Raw genomic sequence first — 16,191 nt, 5'->3', positions numbered from 1 at the left:
TATAAATGGCGATGCTTCAGTCAGTTGCAAGTTAAGCTGGGGATATTGTCACCTCAGTTCTCAGTTCGGTCTTGCCGCTGTTGAGAGCTTCGGTCCTATTGACTCCGTGTTCGGCGAGGACATCTCCGTGGAGCTTATAAGCCTGTTCCATCTTCCAATAGAATGGACTGGAGGTCGAGAAAAGAGCGTCAATCGATTCCAGAGACCGGTTGCGAGTTTCGGGATAGACTGTGAGGATTATGATGTTAGGTCTCGGAACAAGATGCAAATAAATCAAAGTTCAAGAACATACACAGGTAGACGATCGGGATCCAAATGAGGTTAAGGCCAGCGAACAAAAAGTATGTACGGCTCTAAAGGATTGTCAATATCTGCATTGGAGCTGAAAGGTCGGGAAAGAACATACGGTCATGACATCAAACATGATAGGGTTGACTAGAGTGGTCATACCCACTCCAATGGCCCACCCTGTGATCCCGAATCCATTTCCTTGAGCTCGCAGATCACTGGGGAAAATCTCAGTGGGGACCAAGAAAGCAACCGTGCCCCACGTGGCGGCATAACTAGTTGTCGTCACATTAGTATGAATGTATAGAGTGTTGTAATTTCATGCTGACGTACCCCAGGTTAAACAAAAAGAGCATGGTCACGGCACCAGGCGCATATTGAGACGCCTTTTCAGGATGATGCAGCGAGCCTTCATATACAGCTCCAGCCTATGAAATTGTCAGGAGAAAACGCTTCGAATCGAAAAAGAAAAACCCACAATAAGGTTGACTGCAAATAAAACAGCAGCCCCGGCCATCAAACAAACCCGTCGGCCCAAGCGGTCAATAATATGTGCACTGATAATAGTACCTATAATTCCAATTGTGTTAATTCCCCCAGCAAGGCCATTTTGCTTTATATCACCATAACCTGCCTGAGCAAGCAGTGTCGGGGAATAGGCAGTAACAGCCTACAATCGCAATTAGCACCGATGATTGTTCAAGGACCTGGTTGAAGCGGCCTAACTCACCGTGATACCCGTCCAAGATGCCATAATTTGAAGCCAAACACACAACCAAGCTCGTCGGCCGAGGTTCAGCCCCGGCTTTCCGCCTTTTCCAAATAATATCTTGACAAACTCAATGGGGGAGCTGCGCTTGCTTCCCCGAGCAATGGTTATGATTTCAAGATATTCTTGGTCAATCTCATCCTGGGAGGCCCGATCTTTGCGAATGCGGTTCAAAAGATCTCGCGCCTCATCATTCCGTCCCACAGAGGCCAGATAGCGGGGGCTATCTGGCAACAGTTTGATGAAGACAGCTAGAAGAAGTGCTGGGAAACACTGGAAAGCGAGAAGGAAACGCCATCGTACGTCCGAGTAACCGTTATCGACGAAAGCGAGACCGAAGGAGATCCAATATGCGACGGAGATTCCTAGGTCTTAAAAAAAGAAGAAAAAAAAATAACAAATGTCAAAAATGATCCCTGGTAGCTAGTGAATCTCATGAAATGACGACTCACAATTGGCAATGAAAACATATCCCAAGAAGCCACCTCGACGGGTCGCAGAAGAAGTTTCCGACACTAACACCGGGGTAATGCCTGTCAGGGCTATATTGAATAACGAATCAGAATTGATAATTCTCATTGCGGGCCCCAAAGTAAGCCAGGCTTAGCATGAATCCCCACCTCCGGTTCCAACCCCTGTAAGCACCCTGGCACATAGCATGAAATTCGAACTCTGCGCGGCCGCTTGCAGGGCTCCCCCGACCAATGCAAATAATGATCCAGCGAGTAGCCCGTTGATCCGACCAACTCGATCTGCAAGCCACCCGCCGGCAAAACAACCGAATATCGCACCCAGGTAATAGATACTGACGATGCCACCCTGGTGTGTAGTGTCGGTCACTGTCCCGTCAGGTTTACCGATGCCAACCTCAGTGACATATCTCGGTGAGCTGTTTACACCACCCATCACACCTTGGTCATATCCCTCGAAGAAGATTGAGATAAGCGAAAATATGTGGATAGCAGCATTCAGTTGCCGCGGTGAGAGTCGCTTCCATAGTGTGGTATAGCCCATGATGGATATGCTGATCCTCAGATCACGAAAGGCAGCTTTGGAGGAGCTTTATTATGGGACCCTTGTCGACCTTGGAAGAATTTGAAGGAGCGCGGTAAGACTGGGGTGGATAGATACATGCGGGGGCCCAAGTCCCACACAACAGCTTAACATTTAGGCAATACGATATAACCGTTTTACCGGTCATCCCTTCTAATAAGATCTATCAGGGAATGTCGCAGATTTCCCGTCTCCACCAGATACACATATTATGGATGTGGGTTGAGAGAGCCGAGTTTGTTAAATAGGGTCTTGATCCCGAGGAGTTGGGTACTATTTTTTTTCTTTCTTTTCCTTGGAGTTATCCTATAGATACTACATTTTACAAATCGGAATTTGTAATCAGACATGGCGTCCGACTCGCTTAATGGCACTAGCCATAGTCTAGACATCACAGTTTTGGGGTTGAATAGCGGAACATCTATGGTAGGCGACTATTCGTTTATTTGAGAAACGACTAACCAGGTATAGGATGGCATTGACTGTGCCCTTTGTCAATTTCGCCAGGAAACCCCTGAATCACCTATGCACTTTGAACTACTCAAGGCAAGTATCCGCGAGAATGCCCCACCAGGTCTGAAAATACTGACCAATGATACAGTATGGCGAAATTCCACTTGAGCCGGTGATAAAGAAGCGGGTGATGAACATGATTCTTCTGAACAAGACCTCCCCTTCCGAGTTGTCTGAAGTAAACGTGATCTTAGGCGAGACCTTCGCCGCGGCCGTGCACCAGTTCTGCAAGGATCACAATGTGGATATCAAATCAATCGATGTCCTCGGATCCCACGGTCAAACCATCTGGTTACTCTCCATGCCGGAGGCGGGCGAGACCCGCAGCGCTCTGACCATGGCCGAGGGCACATTCCTCGCCTCGCGCACGGGCATTACTTCCGTCACCGACTTCCGGGTAAGTGATCAGGCCGCTGGACGTCAGGGAGCACCCCTCATTGCGTTTTTCGACGCCCTAGTGCTGCACCACCCGACCAAACTGCGTGCATGCCAGAACATCGGCGGGATCGCGAACGTCTGCTTTGTCCTCCCGGACAGCCACGGCGGCGTTGACGCCTGCTACGATTTCGACACTGGTCCAGGAAACGTGTTCATCGACGCTGTCGTGCGTCACTATACTAATGGCAAGCGCGAGTACGACCAGGATGGCGAGATGGGCGCCCGCGGGACCGTCGACCAGGCACTTGTCGATGACTTCCTGACACATCCGTACTTCGCATTGGAACCACCCAAGACAACGGGTCGTGAAGTGTTCCGTGATACCCTTGCCCACGAGTTCATCGTCAAGGCGGAGGCCAAGGGCCTTAAGCCTGATGATGTCGTCGCAAGCATCACCCGTGTGACCGCCCAGGCTATTGTGGATCATTACCGTCGCTACGCGCCCAAGGACCTCGAGATCGCTGAGATATTCATGTGCGGCGGTGGTGCCTACAACCCTAACATCGCCGCTTTTATCCAGGAAAATTACCCCAACACCCGCATCATGATGCTCGACGAGGCTGGTATCCCTGGTGGCGCTAAGGAGGCCATCACTTTTGCTTGGCAGGGCATGGAGGCCATTGTTGGTCGCTCTATCCCCGTCCCCACTCGTGTTGAGACTCGCCAAGAATATGTACTCGGCAAGGTGGCTCCGGGCAAGAACTACCGCAGCGTCATGCGACATGGCATGATGTTTGGCGCTGATCGGGATCATTTGCCCCCCGTGAAAGAGCTGGTGAATTACATTGACGGCAAGGCTTTCGACAATAAGTGGTGATCCCAGATCTACAGACTTTTTCCTATCAGGTCCTTTGCATAATGGTTTTGGGATGCATGTGCATACTATTTGGTGTTTTCTTTTTGGTGCAATGCCACAATGATGAGTTTTGATATATATATATATATATATAGACTGACGAATGCAATTTTGTCTCATGTTACCTTTCGCCGATAGATCGGTAATATCTCACAACGAAAATTGATGTCAATTTACTTCATAGTGCGTTCTCAGTATAAGATTAGCCAGGCGATCCACTATAATGTAGTATCCCTAATTCGATAACCCAGATTCCATCTGGCTCCATATTGGAAATCATAAATACCCATTCAGCCGTTTTGCCTTTGAATACCAATGGAGCATGTGGAGCAAGTTCCAGAGGCTATTTACATCGGTAGAGGCTCGGGCCGAGCTTCAACCGGGTCCATTTGATCATCCGTAGCTGCAGTGGGCCTTCGAGTTCCTTGTTTTCACTCCATAGACTGTGGGGGTGAATTCCACTGTATGATCTAGACTGCAGATACATAACGCTTTCCCCAGGTTTAGGGGCTGTCCTTGTGCGGGCGATTTTTTAGTCCTTCTCGGAGATTTCGGAGGATCTTAGTCTCGACGAGGAGGTATGTAGCCCCGGACTTTCTGTATATATATCTTTCTCTTTCTCTCTCTGTGTATATGTGTCGATGGAAGAAAATGATAATTATACGTAGATGAAAGGATAATATTCGTTAACGATAAGTGCATCTACATAAAGACAGATATTAACCCCGACGACGCAGACCTCCTCTTGAGCAAAGATGAAGACTGACAGCGCATTCTTCCATTGGAATCGCGTAAATTCTTAGTACACTGGCCATGTTTCTGGCACCTACCTACATATCAATATCGAGTTGGAATGTTATATGTAGTTCCAAGGTTATGCTTTCATAGGTTCCGCTAGGTGAACCAAGGGTCTAGAACAGTAAGAACTTGCTAACCATGGAAAGCAAAAATCTTAATGACTAAACAGTCGAGTGATATGCCCACCTAGGCAGGTGAATATCAAAACCGTAATCTCGTGAAAACACCACAGGGGTCGAGGATCGTCGGTCAAGATCTATCATTGCAATGTGTTTATATGGAATCAATTGAAAAGGCGATATATTATTCCACGGTTGTTTCCTTACAGCTAATTGTTTTCATTCTAGCTATGACACTAAGAAAGGTTAGATATAATGTGTGTATCGATATCATGTCGTAAAAGTGTTACGTCGTTAAGGGCAGAGACACCATCTACTTGTATTAATTATGCTCAATTTCTACAAAAATACATAACTAGATCGGTGTTAGACCTCAAACTCGATTTGTGGCTCATACTAGACGTTATTCAGATAGGCGGGTTTATGCATCTATATTAATGTTGTCAATTCTTCATTACCCCGCAGTCTAAGTAGTGTAACGTTACAGTCCAGAGAAGCTTTAGGCGTTTGAATGGCTTGAAGATTTCGCCGAGATATCGTGAATTGTTCCGTGACGATCTACAATGTCGTACTCAAGTTGATTGCCCAATCAATGGGGGCGATATCGGAGAATACTATACTACCTCCACCTTACTATAATCTATTTTATATTGCAGCTCATGAGAGGTTGGCGAACTGCCAAGACCAGATGCTAAAACAACCCCTGGCGGTTCGAAGTGATCGTCGGGTCTCTGCTCTGTTATCACAAAGCATTACTACCTGAGAGCACTACCATCATGGAGCATTACTACCTGAAAACACCATATCCACTGTAGATCTTATCTTTTGAGCGACCCGGAAATACCCTGTTTGGGGTTCTCCATGTTCTCAATCATTCATCGGATACATCACTGCATACGACCTAAGAGATTAATCAAACTAAATTAAACCCTGATAGCACCCCCTTTCTAGGGGTACTGCAATAAATCATCGCATGATGTAACCGATGGCACCCGTCACTTCCAATCTTGGAAAGTAACTCGTGAACCCCACCTTCTCTATATAAACCACGTCCTCCAACATGTAAGTTCTTCACACAATGTTCAATCTACACCGCATCACCTGCCTTCGGGCTTTTCTTGTTGCCCTAGCGCTTGGGGCCAATGCTGCACCCATTGCTAATGAAATCGTTAGCCGTGACGATGCAGGCCCTGAGGTGTTCCCGATTCCTCAGCAGATCGCGTTCACCGGTGGGAAAGTCTCACTTGCGGGTGATGTTACCGTCGTGACCGACAACTTTACGGACTCTGCCACGATCGACACGATCAAGAAGGTCGTGGCTGCCGCCGGCGGTAAAGTGGTTATCGCATCCAAGCCCAGCGACAAGGGTACACAGATTTTCGTTGGCACCGAAAAGGACTCTAGCCTCGCTGTCGCTGCAGCCAAGGCTCTGGCGGACAAGTCTGCGGATGGCCTCGATGCCGACGGCTACGCTTTGGCATGTGGTCATTACGAGACACTGCCAACCATTGTCCTAAATGGTGTAGATACACGCGGCACTTTCTACGCCTCACAAACTCTCCGTCAACTTCTCGATGGTGCTGACATTCCCGGCGTCAAGATGCACGACTGGCCGCTTATGTCTATTCGTGGCTCGATTGAGGGTTTCTATGGTGTTCCATGGTCTCACGAGGCACGCCTCGAACAGCTTGTCTACTACGGAAAGCACAAGATGAACACCTATGTGTACACGCCTAAGGATGACCCACTTCTCCGTGCTAAATGGCGCACTCTTTACAGTGGTGATGAGTTGACTCAGCTCAAGGAGCTTGTCACCACTGCCAATGCTAATCATGTCGACTTCACCTATGCTCTCTCGCCTGGCTTGAGCGTATGCTACTCGTCCGACGAGGACTTCGACGCTACTGTCGCTAAGTTTGACCAGCTACGTGACTTCGGTGTCAGCAGCTTCTATATTGCTCTCGATGATATCGGCCTCGAGTTCCATTGCGATGCAGACAAGGCGAAGTGGCCCAAGACCGAGAATGACGAATGGATTGCGGATGCACAGGCCTTCTATCTGAACCGCGTCCAGACCGAGTACATCGAACCTAACAATCTCAAAGACCTTGACACCGTCCCGACCAACTACGCTGGCAGTGCATCATCCCCGTACAAGACAGAATTCGGTACTAAGCTAAACAAGAAGATTCGCGTTCAGTGGACCGGTGAAGGAGTCTTCAGCAATGAGATCACAGTCGACAGCGTCGTCAAAGCCGACGAGAGCTACGTCACCGACAACCTCTTCTTATGGGATAATTTCCCAGTCAACGATGGCAACCGCGACCGTTTGTTCTTCAACCCTCTCACCAAGCGTGCCGCTGAACTATACAAGCACCTTCTTGGATTCACCTCGAACCCGATGAACCAAGCTTTCGCCTCTATGGCCTCGCTCGCAAACTACGCCGACTATACATGGAACGGACCCAAGTACGACGCCACCAAGTCTATGGATGCAAGCCTCTGGGAGCTGTCCGGCAGTGACACCACCGTCCACAATGCAGTCATCGCTTTCACCGATCTCAACCAAAACTGGCCATACCAAGACCCCGTTACCAATGCGCCCCAGCTTAGCAAGGACATTGAAGCTTTCTGGGCTGCTCGCAAAGCCGGAAACAGCGACGGCACTAAGGCGTTGAAGGATCGCCTTGCACTGATTATCACCATTCCCGACGTTCTCCCCAAAATGGCTACCAAGGGCTTTGCTACTGACGTGGCACCCTGGTCAACTCTTGCTAAGCAGTGGGCGACTGCCTGCCAGCACTTGATTTCTATGCTCGAGGCGCTCGATGCCAAGGATCAAAGTAAGGCAGATGCCGAGTTCAATTCTGCCAAGGAGTGGGTTGAGAAGACGAAGGCTAAGACTGTTGATGACCGTAATGGAGACGGTGAAGACCTTCCTAAGTCGATCGTCCCGACAACAGGTGATAAGGCGTTTGACAAGTTCCTCGCTGATGCGACGGCTATTTACAATGGTAACTAGATTCTTGATAGTATAAGTCGAATAGACTATAATTCACGCGTTGTACATGAAATACAAATATTCATATGAAGAACAAATCGGTGTGATAGAACAAGAGTAGTAGAATAAAACCAAGCCGGTAGAATAAACTACATGCAACGTGTTCAACCATCAAGTTTCGGTAGTTTGATCCCACAGACTACGCACCGTAACACCATGCACCCACTTTCCCCCAGTCTCATCCCTCTGTACAACAAATCGAAGAGTCCGCTTCTCACCAGGAATTAAAGAGAACGCGTTATCCTCAAAGTATCCCACCACACCAGCGGGATAGTCAAGCCATGTGTACAACGAAACCGCATTACGAGCCTCGACGGTAAACGTGCCAGCCCGAACATCACGAGACAGCTTAAGTTCCGGGTTTTTCAGTGCCAAATTCTTAGGAAAGACAGGCGTAAACTGGTTTCGGTGTGTGAACGTAGTCGGAGTCTTCTTTTCGGCGTTTGGTAGACGGCCTTCAGCAGTGAGTTCCATGACAAGGACCGCATCTTTCGCATCGGGCACAGATAGGCTTGCTAAATTAGCTTCGTAGATACTGGTAGTATTGAGTGCTCCAACAGAGAACTCCTTAACCAAAGGTGTACCCGCATTCCCTGGTATCGACTTGCCAGACAAGTCTATCCATGTAAGCTTCACAGATCCCCGAGCTGTCTCCCAGAGATCCGATGTCACATAGATAGCCAGATGTCCAGTGGTATAATTCCAGAACGGCGATACAATGAGAGGTTTGAAGATGTCGCGTGCTACGTAGTGTAAAACCTTCCAGCGACCGTCATACTCAATTCCAGCCCACGTCGGAGCCTGCCATATATCTTCGAGTTGCCAGTACAAGGCACCGAGCTGACGCTCTGGCATTCCGCTTCCGCGACGATAGAACTGGATTTCGGATTTGTATATGTCGGCTTGGAAAAGCTGGGTTGCGTGACACCAGGCGCTGAAGTTGGCGATTGAGTCTTGTTTATTGGGAATCGGGTAGTATCTTTCTACCGCTAGGGTCATCTCGGCCATGCCCAGAGATGTATTCTTGTAATTGTGGGTGTCTGGACTGCCTGCTGGGTAATGGTGATTCCGGAGCATGATGGTGCTACTGTTGAAGTGGAGGTCTTCGTCGTCCAATGCTTGTTGCCATGTTTGTAGACTCGGCATGCTGTGGTAGCCGAATTCGTTGGCGAAGCGACCGACTGGGTAACCGGTGAAGTCAAATGCTACACTGCTGTCGTAGTTGTAGTAGTCTGTATCACCGTAGTAATATCCTTTTTCTCTGTACCGTTATCGTAACGCTCGGTCATGGGAACTGGGGCCGACAGATCAACATCTAGGAATCCGTTGTTGGTGCTACTGGGCATGTATGAAATCGATCGCGAATTCTCGTACACCAACGGAAGAATCAGAGAGATAAAAAGGTGCTCATAATCGCCAACCAAGCGGGGATATGATTCAGGATCATGTTTCTTAGCGGCTGGTAATTCCAAACTTTCAAGCTCGTTTCCACCAGCCCATAAAGCCAAGGATGGATGGTGGTTGACTCGTCTTACATTGTAGACAACCTCGGCGGCAACATTATCAAGAAACGGTTTGTCTGTGGGATACAATGCATCGCTGAATTGGAACTCGCTCCACAGCAATACTCCGCGTTCGTCGGCGAGATCGTACATGAAATCCGGAAGGTATGCGCTCGAAGCCCAGACTCGAAGCATATTTTGATTTCCAGCAACAACTGCATCAAATAATCGCTGCATCTTCGCCTCAGTGACTCGCGGCCAGAAAACATCTGGTGGAATGAGGTTTGAGCCCTTGGCGTAAAATTCATGACCGTTTACCTCGAAATGCCAATTCGCGCCGGGTGCGATACCCTGAGCTAACTGTTCATCGGTGATATTGGATCGATTGAGGAAAATAGTGCGGAAGCCAATGCGTCTAGTTACGCTGGCGAGGTCATCATCTGCGCTCTGGATAGTGACTGTCATGTTGTATAGGCTTTGCTTGCCCATTCCTGTGGGCCACCAGAGGTTCGGTGCATCGGCATCAACTATGGTGGTACCGGTGATGGTTTGTCCAGATACAACAACATTGTCGAGCGATGCGGACTTCAATGTTTTGCCAGACTCGAGGTCCTTAATCTCGATAGACATGGATGGATGTCTAGGTAGAGACCCAAGATAGTCGATACTTGCATTCACAACCCAAGGCTGACTTTGATCAGGAGCAAGATGATTGATCTGGCCCTTTCGATAAATGTCGAAGCCTGTGTTGAGAACATATACATCTTCTTCGGCCTCAGATTGCACCAGGTAGATATTTTGCCATGGGCCAGCAGGGGAGAATGCTGGGCCCCAGTCCCAGCCAAAGTCGGACTGTTCTTTGCGAATGTACCAGCGGTTAGGGAATTCAAAGGTTCCTTGAACACCGCTAGGCCATTCTGCAGATATCGTTAGATGCAGTGGTTGATTTCTTCGTTGAACACTTACTTTGAGAGCTTGGATCAGCGGCAATTGCATTTGCGATCTTGGTGGCACTTCCAAACTCGAGAGAGACGCTTGGAGAGCCTTTGCAACGTTTCAGCGCATTGGAAATGTCAAATGTGTACTGTCGGAACTGGTTATTTGTAGTCCCTATAAATTGACCGCAAAATTCAATTGTTGTGAAAGTGTCAAGCCCATTAAACACAAGCCATGAGGATTTGGAGGTAGTTGACCTGTGAAAAGTCAGTGGGACTTCCAACTAAGACAGCAAAGAACACAAACAAGCCATCAATTGATTTACTGGTATAAGTCCAATTGTGCTCCGCGACCCAACGCAAGTTGAAGTCATTGAGACCATGGTAACTTCGGCGCGATGTGAGTTAGTAAAGCGAGTACAGGGAAACGAGCGTTGTACTGACGGATCATCTGTTTTTGTTAGATCAGTCAACGCTTTGGACTTGGAAAGACTCACCGATCACATTCGCATCAAGAAGATCCAAATGCACCTGCGAGGGAACATTGCCAGGAACACTGATGTTTAGCGCCTTGCTACTGACAGTCCATCCATCGCCGCCCAGGTCCAAAACGTTCTGGCCAAGAGTATTGGGCAGTACCGCTGGAAGCACTGCCAGCACAAGCTGGTTCCAAAGATACATAGGGTCAAGAGCAAAAGATGCCGAGATCTGTAAAATCGAGGGGGTTGGTGTAAAATATAGGTCTAATTTATCCTTTCATTGGGCACACACAGAAGTACCTTAGGATGCTCTTGATGCGACACAGCCTGCATTGTAGTCTGAGCTCTTGAGGTGGGGGAATCTGGACACCCCCTCGCATGAGAAAAGAGAGCAACGGTAGCAGCGCTAATGTATTGCCATCAGGGATAAAGTCCTGAATCTCGAGTCTGGAATCAGGAATCGATATAGTGAATGGTATTGGAGTTATGCGGAAGTTGAGACGGGAGGCTTAAGGCTTAGTTTATTAGCGCGTCATGGCGGAGATGATGACTTCGTTCAACCTTACATTCCCCAAGATTGAAGTGATACATATTAATATGCTTAGTATCAAGAAGTATTGGAATGAACCCCCTGGATTCCAAGCAGCAAGAAAGACATAACATTCCCCCTTGGAATTGGTTCATTTGAAACCCGGCTAATGCAAATGATAGATACTACATATATACAGTATTGTCTATATCTGTACAGATGTCTGCGGTTAATCCGCTAGGTCAGGTTACGCCGCATCGTCGCTAAATCACTCTGTGAGAACCCAAGTTTATCAATGAGATACCCCTCGATGCCGTTTTCATAGGTATTCTCAAAAGAGATCAGGAAAGCCTCCATGGATGAGGCTCGAACACCACAGAGCTCGAGCATACCCAGTGCCTCGGGGCTCAGTTGGTCGATGTCGATTCCATCAGGTTCTAAATTGACTGCGAATGCCTCCATGAGGTTTTCCCGGGCGCTTTCCAGTCCAACGCGAGTGAGGATGTAATCGTTGATAATATCTTCATGGGGTTGGTTGACCAGGAGGAGGATGAGCGCGGCCAAGACACCCGTGCGATCTTTACCAGCTGTGGGAACGTACGGTCAGTATTCATCGACTATGAATGGGGAAATTGGACGCGACCATGCAAAGATCAACCGAGGTAACACATGTGAAACATACCTGAACAATGGGCGACAAACGGATCGTCTGGTTTATCTCTGATATGCTGGAAGATCATGGTAAAACAAGGGGAAGCCGCTTCGAGGATGCCGTTGTACATCTTCACGAACCCGGAGGCGCCGTTGTCTTCGCCTGCGAAATCGCGCAGATTCAAAGTGGCTGGTCGCGCTCCGTATGGACACCATATTGTCTCGACTCCCGTGATATCAGGTGAAGGGGCTTTTTGTCGCTCGTTCTCGTTCCGGAGATCGAAGATCGTGGTGATTCCTAATTCGGTTGCGATGATGGATTTCCCGGCTCCAAAGATTTCAGACAAGCTTCCCGACCGATACACGAATCCTTTGCGTAACTTGTTGCCGTCATGGCTTAAGTCGCGAAAGTTGGATACACCTTGTATAGGGATGAATGGCGGCAGAGATGTGATCTTGGCTACGAGGGCCGGGGGGATAGGAGTTCTGATATCGGTATGTAATACCTCGCTGATTTGATTGTTTTCGAACATGATTAGAGAATTGACAAAGAAAACAAAATGCAAATGAATCAAGACATTGGTTTTTTCCAACTATGTCATCACCAAAAAGAGTGGGGAGGGCAATGTCATCATATCCCGATGACGATATCCAGTGCCAGGAACACTTTCAACACTTTCACGTTGAGCTACGCGTCTTGAACGTGAATTGTTGAGACCATTGTTAGCAAACAGAATAATCAATAGCATTTATACCTTCATGTAACTTGTTCTTCCAACTCCATCTTCCATCAAAGGTTGTCTAGTCATGGAACCTCTAACACTCGCAGGCGTCAACATAATCACCCACTTGGCCCCGGATAAACGCTATCGCATCAGCGTAGCAGTCTTCCGATGCCGAAGGATTGGGGGATACGCCGTCCTACTTCTGCAGAAAGCCGATCAAGGCCCATCACATGACTGGTGGAATCTTCCATCAGGTCCAGCTCTAGAAACTGATGTGGCCATGACCGCTGCAGTGGGGCGTATAGTCTTCGAGAAGTCTGGTCTTGGACTCCGGTCATACCATAAACTCCAGGAGGTGGAGTCAACGGTAGCTGGATCTGGACCCGAGACCATCACGAACCTCAACTTTTTGGTCATCGATACCTCGTCCGATGAAGTCGTGATCGGCGATAAGTTCTCTCGGTATGACTGGGTGGAAGAAAAACGGTATCACTCTCTCAACATCCCTGATGCAATGAAGGAGGTGGTACGCCAGGGCTTTACATTTTACCGGTCAACCCTTTGAGGTGTGATATTTGAGATCTCATTGAGATAAAGAAGTTCACCAATTCCATGATGTTCAGTAGTGTCCAGTAGTGTCGCTCTCAGTCGACCAGTTCCCTTCCCCGCATTGGATCGGTTGGCTGCGGAGTAACGTGAGGGTTGAAATGCCGATGCCAACCGCTCTCCGCAATCCCCAGACATTCAAAGACTCCCTTTCTTCCATTGAAATCAAATGAAAAATGTTATTAAGATACACCAAAATGTCTTTAAAGCTTCTGACTCGGAATGGCCTTCGCCAGTCCGCAGCGCGCCTCCCCGCACGGAGGTGGAGTAGCTCCATCTCGCAGCAGCCGGGGTCAGATAGGTGAGAGACATAGCTTCAAAGACAACATCTCCTTTTTTTTTCAAGGGCAGACGCTGACATGATGATGATTTGTTTAGTGTTCGATTCCCCGGGGCCGTGAATAGCAAATTTACCTCGGAGATGGCCTTTCTCAAAGCCTCAGATCTGCCCGCTATCCCTACCTACCGAGTGATGGACTCAGACGGTCACCAGGTTGATAAGACGAGACCCGCACCCGATGTTACAGATGCGGAGGTTCTTACATGGTACAAAAATATGCTGTCTGGTTAGTTAGCCTACGTTGGATACGGTCTCAAGTACCTGACTTCGACGTGCAGTGAGTGTTATGGACGTGGTCATGTTTGAGGCACAGCGGCAGGGTCGCTTAAGTTTCTACATGGTATGTCCAATTGATTAAGGGAAGAATAAAATGATTCATCTGACCGGCTGCCGATAGGTTTCCGCTGGCGAGGAAGGCATCACCGTTGGATCAGCCGCAGCATTGACACCAGATGATGTAGTCTTTGCACAATACCGCGAGGCGGGTGTATTCCAGCAACGTGGATTCACACTGAAGAACTTTATGAGCCAGCTCTTCGCCAATTCCAATGATACAGGCCGTGGTCGAAATATGCCAGTCCACTACGGACAAAACTATCCTCGCATGGTCAGTACCACCCATGTGTACAGCAAAGTACCCCCAACCTAACAAATCCAACAGCACACAATCTCCTCCCCATTAGCCACACAAATTCCCCAAGCCGCTGGCGCAGCATACGCCCTGAAACTCCAAGACCTTCAAAACCCAAACCGAGACCCACGCATTGTGGCCTGCTACTTCGGTGAGGGAGCGGCCAGCGAAGGCGATTTCCACGCCGCGCTAAACATTGCCGCAACACGCTCCTGCCCGGTCGTCTTTATATGTCGAAACAATGGCTACGCGATCTCAACCCCAACACTAGAGCAGTACCGGGGCGATGGAATCGCCAGCCGCGGCGTGGGGTACGGTATCGACACGATCCGCGTCGACGGCAACGATATCTTCGCCGTAAACGAAGCAATGAAAGAGGCACGTCGGATTGCCCTTAGTGAGGGCGGACGACCCGTGCTGATCGAAGCTATGAGCTACCGTGTCTCGCATCACAGTACCAGTGACGACAGCTTTGCGTACCGCGCGCGTGTCGAGGTTGAGGATTGGAAACGTCGAGATAACCCCATTATCCGGCTGCGGAAGTGGCTCGAAAATCAGGGGCTTTGGAGTGAGGAGCAGGAGAAGGAGACGCGGGATGAGATGCGGAAGGCCGTGTTGAAGGAGTTTGGTGAGGCGGAGCAGGAGAGTAAGCCTTCGCTTAGGGATGCCTTCACTGATGTCTATGAGGAGATTACAGAGGAACAGAGGGAGCAGATGACGGAGCTCAAACGCATCTTGGAAACTTATCCAGATGAGTATGATCTGCGGCCGTATAAAGATGGGATCAAGGGCTTGGAATAAGACTTCGTCTCTACAAAATATATATGCGACTCTCGGGGTATAGAGCATTACAACATAGGAATTTTGTTCATACATATTCCAGAGATGTCCAGGAGGACTTTTTATCGTAACGCTTATTGTAAATTCTCACTGCGTTAATTTCGGGGATCTGTCGCAGATTTGATGTATTCGGCCAAGACCGTAATGTACAAACCCTAACTCCAGCACTCGACCACATGTAGTCATAGCATAGCAATGAGCAAGCATCTGAGCATATTATATATGGGCTCAGCTATAGTACCGACTGCGTCCCCTGCGCCTAGCACTTCGATTTTGTGCAACAGCAACAGCGACCTTGGGCACAGTAGCAAGACTCATATAATCATCGTCCGAAGCCAGATAAATAGCACCGAGCCCCATATCCTTCGCCAACCGAACGACATCATCAACACTAGCGTCCTCCGGCGTCTGATTCAAAATAACAGCATCCTTCCCATGATACTCAGACGTCGAGAGATGCTCATCCGGATCCCGAGCCACCCAATTAGCATAAGTATTCTCATACTCGACAATGAAGTCCGCTGCCTCGAACCACTTGGCAACATCAGCCTTGAGTTTGACTCCAGGATTGAAAACAACAGTATTCAAGCTGCTGCTCTTAGATTTCCGAGACAGGTTCTGGAAATAGGCCAGCTTGCTCGGATCTTCGCCGTCCGGTGCCTCGTCGAAGAAAATGCCGGAGAGACGGATATTCTGCCCTGCATAGGTTGCCCACTTGGAATAGGTATCTATATCTTTTTCGACTTCGGAACTATCTCGCGTTCCTTGTTTTGTGTACGTGTAGCCCAGGACCTGGGTGTTGGGATAGCTGTTTAGCTTGGCGATGGCGGTGATGAAGACATCTTCTGGGTATTCTGTGTTACCGGGACCTGAGGATGGGTTGATGATGAGGTAGAAGGGGATGGATGCATGTGCTGCGATTGTGTCGTAGATTGTATTCCATGCGTTTGTGTCGGGCCAGGAGTATAGCGGTACTAGTAGGCCGGTTGATACGACTGTTGAGGCTAGGGTAAACACGGCAGCTATGATAGAGAGTAATCGAAACATCGTTTTATATT

At 48.6% G+C, this 16,191-nt stretch overlaps 8 protein-coding genes across 8 annotated transcripts; 4 read left to right on the top strand and 4 right to left on the bottom strand.

The window, feature by feature from the left end:
* Positions 1–31: 31 nt before the first annotated feature.
* Positions 32–2,071, bottom strand: N7500_006204 (putative MFS sugar transporter; the record flags this gene model as incomplete). The annotated part of the gene is made up of 8 exons (XM_056677348.1): positions 32–228; positions 293–353; positions 407–563; positions 622–716; positions 767–958; positions 1,019–1,428; positions 1,510–1,599; positions 1,678–2,071. The coding sequence occupies 8 exons, from the start codon at positions 2,069–2,071 to the stop codon at positions 32–34; spliced, it is 1,596 nt and encodes a 531-aa protein (XP_056532348.1).
* A 387-nt stretch (positions 2,072–2,458) lies between these two features.
* N7500_006203 (UPF0075 domain protein) lies at positions 2,459–3,878 on the top strand (the record flags this gene model as incomplete). Its single annotated transcript, XM_056677347.1, has 3 exons — positions 2,459–2,536; positions 2,582–2,656; positions 2,712–3,878. The coding sequence occupies 3 exons, from the start codon at positions 2,459–2,461 to the stop codon at positions 3,876–3,878; spliced, it is 1,320 nt and encodes a 439-aa protein (XP_056532347.1).
* A 2,034-nt stretch (positions 3,879–5,912) lies between these two features.
* N7500_006202 (beta-N-acetylhexosaminidase family protein) lies at positions 5,913–7,856 on the top strand (the record flags this gene model as incomplete). The annotated part of the gene is made up of 1 exon (XM_056677346.1): positions 5,913–7,856. One exon carries the CDS (start codon positions 5,913–5,915, stop codon positions 7,854–7,856), a length of 1,944 nt encoding a protein of 647 aa, XP_056532346.1.
* A 150-nt stretch (positions 7,857–8,006) lies between these two features.
* N7500_006201 (uncharacterized protein) lies at positions 8,007–11,013 on the bottom strand (the record flags this gene model as incomplete). The annotated part of the gene is given in 6 exon segments (XM_056677345.1): positions 8,007–9,148; positions 9,163–10,314; positions 10,364–10,590; positions 10,640–10,720; positions 10,777–10,807; positions 10,830–11,013. The coding sequence occupies 6 exon segments, from the start codon at positions 11,011–11,013 to the stop codon at positions 8,007–8,009; spliced, it is 2,817 nt and encodes a 938-aa protein (XP_056532345.1).
* A 564-nt stretch (positions 11,014–11,577) lies between these two features.
* N7500_006200 (tyrosine-protein phosphatase) lies at positions 11,578–12,524 on the bottom strand (the record flags this gene model as incomplete). Its single annotated transcript, XM_056677344.1, has 2 exons — positions 11,578–11,927; positions 12,023–12,524. 2 exons carry the CDS (start codon positions 12,522–12,524, stop codon positions 11,578–11,580), a joined length of 852 nt encoding a protein of 283 aa, XP_056532344.1.
* Positions 12,525–12,798: 274 nt separating this feature from the next.
* On the top strand, positions 12,799–13,281 carry N7500_006199 (Dehydrogenase E1 component; the record flags this gene model as incomplete). The annotated part of the gene is made up of 1 exon (XM_056677343.1): positions 12,799–13,281. One exon carries the CDS (start codon positions 12,799–12,801, stop codon positions 13,279–13,281), a length of 483 nt encoding a protein of 160 aa, XP_056532343.1.
* Positions 13,282–13,519: 238 nt separating this feature from the next.
* N7500_006198 (thiamine pyrophosphate-dependent dehydrogenase E1 component subunit alpha) lies at positions 13,520–15,094 on the top strand (the record flags this gene model as incomplete). Its single annotated transcript, XM_056677342.1, has 5 exons — positions 13,520–13,623; positions 13,701–13,888; positions 13,941–14,002; positions 14,060–14,269; positions 14,324–15,094. 5 exons carry the CDS (start codon positions 13,520–13,522, stop codon positions 15,092–15,094), a joined length of 1,335 nt encoding a protein of 444 aa, XP_056532342.1.
* Positions 15,095–15,361: 267 nt separating this feature from the next.
* N7500_006197 (spherulation-specific family 4 protein) lies at positions 15,362–16,180 on the bottom strand (the record flags this gene model as incomplete). The annotated part of the gene is made up of 1 exon (XM_056677341.1): positions 15,362–16,180. One exon carries the CDS (start codon positions 16,178–16,180, stop codon positions 15,362–15,364), a length of 819 nt encoding a protein of 272 aa, XP_056532341.1.
* Positions 16,181–16,191: the final 11 nt, after the last annotated feature.

The sequence above is a fragment of the Penicillium coprophilum genome (genome assembly GCF_028826855.1).
Source record: "Penicillium coprophilum strain IBT 35676 chromosome Unknown utg000004l_segment0_segment0, whole genome shotgun sequence".
Classification (NCBI taxonomy): Eukaryota; Fungi; Ascomycota; class Eurotiomycetes; order Eurotiales; family Aspergillaceae; genus Penicillium; species Penicillium coprophilum.
This window is presented reverse-complemented; position numbering and strand designations above follow the sequence as displayed.